Source organism: Sander lucioperca, chromosome 17, assembly GCF_008315115.2.
Source record: "Sander lucioperca isolate FBNREF2018 chromosome 17, SLUC_FBN_1.2, whole genome shotgun sequence".
Taxonomy (NCBI): Eukaryota; Metazoa; Chordata; class Actinopteri; order Perciformes; family Percidae; genus Sander; species Sander lucioperca.
In genome coordinates, this window is record NC_050189.1 from 21505250 (window position 1) to 21512749 (window position 7500).

Consider the following 7500-nt stretch of genomic DNA (forward strand, 5'->3'; position numbering starts at 1 on the left):
TTTCCCTCTGGGAAAGTACTTTAAAACGTTAATATATTGTTAAATTTAAATAATTTTCAATTTAAAAAAAAACTCTATAGAAGAGCCTTTCTTTGATGTTATTTTTCAGTTTTTTCAAGAATCGGTTTAGGAATCGTAAAGATCCAAACGGTTCCCAACGCTAATCATAACATGACTAGACTATAACGTTCTTAATACAGCCGTGGACTATAATAACTTATCCACTCCTCATTTTATAAAGGCCGCCGCAAGGAAACGTGTCTTTGTTTACATTGTATAATGTGCTGTTGGATTGCAACTCTGCCATCGGACATGATTGCACCGCGCTAGCTAGCAGAGCTAACGTTAGCACGCTAACGTTAGCTCTGCTAGCTAACATCGGCCGTCAAACAAACATCAATGATCCAATGTCTTTTTGATAATCTACACATTTTTCTTGCGGTAGCTTTTCTACAATAAGCCGTGGTAAAAGTTACTATAATCCGTTCAAGGAGTTGATAAGCAGACAGATTAGCTAGCTAGCTTCCACTTTATAAACAGCTAGCTAACCATAGCAGCTAACGTTAACGTTACGTCGCTGCTGGAGCGGTCAGTTACTTTAGCGATGTTTAACGTTAGCTACATAACGTTAGCAATATATCTTGTGTAGAATCCAGGACCGGCAGAGCAGAGGGAAGAGTCAGGGAGCAGAGACAAAGTATTTAGCTAGATGAAGTGAGCTGGTTTGACCGTGGAGATGGGATACGCTCGCTAGCTTCACCGCAGTCGTGTGTGGCCGTGCACTAGAGGTCGAGGGGTGTGGCGATGACATCATCGATACGGACGTATTCGCCGTCCAAACGAAGCCAAAAGAGAGCCGTTTTCAAATGTTTCCGCCCTGAGACCAGGTTTAAAAACAGTGCGTTTACAGAATCCGTGTGGACGGGCGGCCCAAAGATGCTAAACATGTGTGTTTGCAGCAGAAAGCGTCTCCGTGTGGACGGCCCTCAGTTTCCAAAGATTAGTAGCAAACTAATAAACAGTTAGGCTACAAACCGACATTCGAGTTATTGGAGGAACCGTTTCAGCCCTGGTTAGCTTCACGCTAACATCTACCATTGGTGCTAATGGAGAATGCTAACCAGGTAAACAATGTTAGCTTCACGCTAACATCTACCATTGGTTCTAATGGAGAATGCTAACCAGGTAAACAATGTTAGCTTCACGCTAACATCTACCATTGGTTCTAATGGAGAATGCTAACCAGGTAAACAATGTTAGCTTCACGCTAACATCTACCATTGGTTCTAATGGAGAATGCTAACCAAGTAAACATTATTATCCTTAAGCTTTACACTTACATGCTACCCTTAACCCTGTCTGTCTGTCTGTCTGTCTGTCTGCCTGTCTCTCTGTCTGTCTGTCTCTCTGCCTGTCTGTCTGTCTCTCTTTAGTGGGAGGAAGTGAGTGGATTGGACGACGAGTCTAACAGCGTACGGACCTATCAGATCTGCACTCCGGACAGCGCGGCCTCCTATTGGCTGAGGACTCGCTGGATCCCCCGCAGGGCGGCGACCACGCTCTACGTCGAGATCCGGTTGGTTAATTTACCCCAAAATCATCCAATCAGCATCATGTCTGTAGCTGCTTCTTTCCCTCATATTCACTCTGTCTGTCTGTCTGTCTGACTCTCTGTCTCTCTGTCTGTCTGTCTGTCTGACTCTGCCTGTCTTCCTGTCTGTCTGTCTGTCTGACTCTGTCTGTCTGACTTTCTGTCTGCCTGTCTGTCTGTCTGACTCTGTCTGTCTGTCTGTCTGACTGTCTTACTCTCTGTCTGTCTTTCTGTCTGTCTGTCTGTCTGACTCTATCTGTCTGTCTGTCTGTCTATCTGTCTGTCTGTCTGTCTGTCTGTCTATCTGTCTGACTGCCTGTTTGTCTCTCACTTTCTTTCTCTAAATATATGTAACGTCTTGTCCCCCCCAGGTTTACTATAATGGAGTGTTCCATCATATGTAACGTCTTGTCCCCCCCAGGTTTACTATAATGGAGTGTTCCATCATATGTAACGTCTTGTCCCCCCCAGGTTTACTATAATGGAGTGTTCCATCATATGTAACGTCTTGTCCCCCCCAGGTTTACTATAATGGAGTGTTCCATCATATGTAACGTCTTGTCCCCCCCCAGGTTCACCATGATGGAGTGTTCCGGTCTGAACCAGCGCCCGTGTAAAGAGACGTTTAACGTGTACCGGTACGAGAGCGAGAGCGACGAGGCCACGCCCACCCACCCGTCCTGGATGGAGAACCCGTACACCAAGGTTTCCACGCTGGCGGCCGACCACCTGCTGCGCCGCGGCGGCGAGCGCCGCTCCAACGTCAAGCTGCTGCGCCTGGAGCCGCTGGGGGGGGCGGGGCTGTACCTGGCCTTCCAGAGCCAGGGCGCCTGCATGGCGCTGCTCGCCGTGCGCGTCTTCTACAGGAAGTGCCCGCCGCTCCACCGCGCCTTCGCCGTCTTCCCCGAAACCGTCCCCCACTCTCTGGTGGAGCAGGTAAAAACACGCCGTAACCACGGTAACAGCATGCTCCTGTACCCAGAGACACATCATCACATAGAGTTCCTTTACAAAATAAAAGCTTAAACTTTTAGTTTACAAAATAAAAACTTTGACATTTTGTCTGTGTGTGTGTGTGTGTGTATGTGTGTGTGTGTGTGTGTGTGTATGTGTGTGTGTGTGTGTGTTGCAGGCTCAGGGCGTGTGTGTGGAGAACGCCGTGACTCCGCCCGGCGAGCAGTCGCGTCTTCCCAGCATGCTTTGCGGCGAGGACGGGCAGTGGGTGGGGCAGCCGTCGTCCAGCTGCGCCTGTCGCCCAGGATACGAGGCGGGGGAGACCGACGTGCGCTGTCGAGGTGAGTTTACAAAATAAAAGCACCTTCAGTGAGAGAGGTGGAGGGTGTTATCTCACTATCAGCACTTAAAATTCTTTCTGTCCAGAACACACACACACACACACACACACACACACACACACATGTTTGTTTCACTATCTTTGTGGGGACCTGTCATTGACATAATGCATTCCCTAGCCCCTTACCCTAACCTTAACCATCACCACTAAATGCCTAACCTTAACCCTTACCCTCACCCTAACCATAACCTAATTCTAACCCTAATCCTAAAACCAAGTCTTAACCCTCAAACAGACCTTTAAACTTGTGGGGTCCAGCATTTTGGGCCCCACAAAGCTGTACGGACCCCACAAGTATACTGGACTCCCCAGGTTTTGGACCCCACTTAGTAAAACAAGCACACACACACACACACACATATATATATATACACACACACACACACACACACATATATATATATACACACACACACACACACACACACACACACACACACACACACATATATATACACACACACACACACACACACACCCCCCCTCTCAGTGTAAACAGAGAGGACAGGGACAGATGTGTTGACAGAAGAACCGAGCGCTGTTTTAACCTCATTATGTCATAAACTGGCTGAACCAATCACATCACATCTGCAAACACTGATTATGTCACATATTGATGATTTCACATATCGATTATGTCCCTGTGCTGTCTTACTGTCTAACTGTTTTGGGGTTTTTGTGTGAAGACTAAATGGATCAATAGCCTACACGTTTTTCAGAGTAAAAGCCCCGTGCTGTAGCAGACATCAGTCCACATCTGTAACGTGTTGAGACCAACCCAAAGTGGACCTAATCCCTAAATCCAACAGGAAGCCAGCCATTTCCCATTCACTGGGCAACATTCGTGCACGTTTTGGGCCAGTTCCAGGTGTTCAACTTTACCTCCTCCGACAGATTGAACCAAAACGATGTCCAGACCTAACAGACTGTCTATTTTAAATAAAAAGTCATTATTATAAAGGCCTGGAAGCAACCTTCAGTGGGTCTGAACCAGGACTGACTGACAGACTGGTGTCTGTGTTAGAGCTGAAGATCTTTGCCCGACGGGACCCGACGGGTTCGGTCGGGTTCGGTCTATTTCTATCATGTTACACGGGGTCGGGCCGGGCTCGGGCTTGTGCTCCGAGTTGCGCAGTAAACGAGCGATCAGGTGAAGCGTTTGGATCGGCGTGTAAATGGATGCTGAGGAGGTGAAACGGAGGCTGGCTCCTGGAGGACTTCTTTTATTTCTTTGTTCCAACTTCCAACTGGCCTATAGCCTCCGTTAGTCATGAATAAATGATGTTAAAAAATGTATAAATTACTCATTCTTGACGGAAGACAAAAGAGCTGTGTGCGTGTGGCGCAGTCTCTTTTTTCTTTCTCTCCCTTTTCCGTCGAGTGGTGCGTGTGCCCGCTCGCGGCGTGAAGAGCGTGTACGCGCTATTTTCCGACATGCGCTCTAACCACAGCTGATAGACGGCCTTTTGTTCAGTCGGGCTGTAAACGGGTTCAGGCTTTTAAAAATCTGTCAATCAAAATGTACTGGTCGGGCTCGGGCCTTGTCGGGCCGAACTTTTAAGGCCCGATTACAGCTCTAGTCTGTGTGGCCGTGGATGAAAACCCACAGTCAGGCTGTCCAAGCTTCCTGTTATTCTTACTGAGGTCAGAGGTCAGCGGCAGCCAGGAAACACACACACACACACACACACACACACACACACAGAGACACACACACACACACACACACACACACAGAGACACACATCAAACACACACACACACACACACAGAGACACACATCAAACACACACACACACACACACACAGAGACACACATCAAACACACACACACACACACACACACAGAGACACACATCAAACACACACACACACACACACACACACAGAGACACACATCAAACACACACACACACACACACACACACACAGAGACACACATCAAACACACACACACACACACACACACAGACACACACACAAAAGCCATGCTGAGTGAAAGAAGTTAAAGGTTAATTTCTACTGCTTAAACTGCCAGAGTGAGTGAGTATGTGTGTTTAGTGTGTGTGGTGTGTGTGTGTGTCTGTGTTGTTGTTTTACTATATTCGTGGGGACCAACAACCAGGAGTCCAGTATACTTGTGGGGTCCCAACAGCCTTGTGGGCCCAAAATGCTGGACCCCAAAAGGTTAAAGGTGTGTTTGAGGGTTAAGACTTGGTTTTAGGATTAGGGTTAGAATTAGGTTATGGTTAGGGTGAGGGTAAGGGTTAAGGTTAGGCATTTAGTGGTGATGGTTAAGGTTAGGGTAAGGGGCTAGGGAATGCATTATGTCAATGACAGGTCCCCACAAAGATAGTGAAACAAACATGTGTGTGTGTGTGTGTGAGTGTGTGTGTGCTTGGCGGGAGATGGCGGTGATGACATCATGGCAGCACTTTCCACGTCCTGTTGAAGCCAAGGTCACTTCCTGTCTCTCATTGTGCTCCTGTGTGTGTCAGTAAATGAAATCCTCTAAATTTAACACGAAGTCAGCTGTCCTGTGGTGTTACACACACACACACACACACACACACACACACACAGACACACACAGACACACACAGACACACACACACACAGACAGACACACACACACAGAGACACACACAAACTTTTTTCTATATTTTTGTTGCTCTTTTCAATAGTTTTTTGACATTTTTGGTCACTTTTTTCAAGGCTTTTATCCCTATTTTAGTCAATACGTAGTTCTCGCCAGATGTATAAACCGTGTGAGGGGAATCTGAAGGTTACTGGTGCTACATTATGATGCTAATGCTGATGCTAATGCTATCCCTGTGTGTGTGTGTGTGTGTGTGTGTGTGTGTGTGTGTGTGTGTGTGTGTGTGTGTGTGTGTGTGTGTGTGTGTGTGTGTGTGTGTGTGTGTGTGTGTGTGCAGCGTGTCCATCAGGTCAGTTTAAGGCCGAGTCAGGACCAGGGGGGTGTGGTCTCTGTCCAGCCAATAGCAACACTCGAGTCCCAGGCTCCGCCTACTGCCCCTGTAACCTTGACTACCACCGGGCCGACTCCGACCCGCCGCACGCCGCCTGCTCACGTAAGACACACTACACCTGTCTGTCTGTCTGTCTGTCTGTCTGTCTGTCTGTCTGTCTGTCTGCCTGTCTGTCTGTCTTTTAGCTGTTTCTGTGGATGTTTGTATCATGACGATGATGATGTAATCCCCCCCAGGCCCCCCCTCTGCCCCCCGCTCCATCGTGTCCCAGATCAACGAGTCCTCCGTGGTTCTGGAGTGGAGCGAGCCGCTGGACCGGGGAGGACGGGGAGACCTCAACTACAGGGTGCTCTGCTACAGCTGGGGGGACACAGACCAGGTACTGGACCAGAACCCGAACCAGAACACACACAATGCATCATTACAAACCCTGCAGGACGTCCCCTCCTCTGATTGGTCCTTGAGGACGTCCCCTCCTGTTGTTGATCCTCGAGGACGTCCCCTCCTCTGATTGGTCCTGGAGGACGTCCCCTCCTCTGATTGGCCCGTGGCCTGCTTGTTTTGGTCTGTGTTAACACCTGGCCAAACGGATCTAACCAGTCTGCTCCCCGCTGACTCCGCCCCCTTCCTGTCTCCTCTGCAGGGATTGGCCAGTTCCTATTCCCCGTGTGATGACAGCGTCCTGTACCGGCCGGCGCAGAGCGGGTTGACTCAGCGCCGCGTGGCGGTCTGGGGACTCCGCCCACATACCAGGTACACCTTCACCGTCCAATCACTGAACGGAGTCTCCGCTCTCAGCAAATCAGAGCCGGCCTCGGACGGAGTCAACGTCACCACCAGCAGAGACGGTAACACACACACACACACACACACACACACAGACACACACACACACACACACACACACACACACACAGACAGACAGAGAAACACACACACACACACACACACACTAATAACTATTTAGCCATCACTTTTAGCTAACTATTGAATTTGTGTCTGTGTGTCTGTCTGTGTGTGTGTGTGTGTGTGTGTGTGTGTGTGTGTGTGTGTGTGTGTGTGTGTGTGTGTGTGTAGTTCCCCCCCCTGTGTCTGGTCTGAGGAGGACAGCAGCCTCTGAGTCCAGTCTGTCTCTAGAGTGGAGCGCTCCGGTTCTCCAGAACCAGCACCAGATCCTGGACTACCAGCTCCGCTACAGCCCCAAGGTACACACACACACACAGAGACACACACACACACGCAGAGACACACACACACACACACACACACACACACACACACACACACACACACACACGCAGAGACACACACACACTGTGATGTAACTGCTGATGCCCCCCCCCCCCAGGATGGTGAGGAGGCGGGCCAGTGGCAGTACGTGTCCAGCAGGTCTTCTTCTGTGGTGCTGACGGGGCTGCAGCGGGCGCTGCGGTACCAGGTCCAGGTCCGCGCCCGCTCCCAGGCCGGGTACGGGTCCTTCGGGGCGGCGAGCGCCTTCAGCACACTGCCAGACGGTAACGTTCTCTCCGCCATCTTTGTGTGTTTGGGTCAGAAACAGCTCCGAA

At 49.6% G+C, this 7500-nt stretch overlaps 1 protein-coding gene across 2 annotated transcripts in view; it reads left to right on the plus strand.

Moving 5' to 3' along the window:
• Positions 1-7500, plus strand: part of ephb4b (eph receptor B4b) — a 31140-nt gene that overhangs the window by 10521 nt on the left and 13119 nt on the right. For both annotated transcript variants that reach the window (XM_031313210.2, XM_031313211.2), the window contains exons 3-10: positions 1434-1576; positions 2164-2527; positions 2724-2886; positions 5882-6037; positions 6172-6314; positions 6579-6783; positions 7013-7140; positions 7284-7449. In XM_031313210.2, coding sequence (XP_031169070.1) covers positions 1434-1576; positions 2164-2527; positions 2724-2886; positions 5882-6037; positions 6172-6314; positions 6579-6783; positions 7013-7140; positions 7284-7449 — 1468 coding nt within the window. The remainder of the gene's footprint in view (positions 1-1433; positions 1577-2163; positions 2528-2723; positions 2887-5881; positions 6038-6171; positions 6315-6578; positions 6784-7012; positions 7141-7283; positions 7450-7500) is intronic.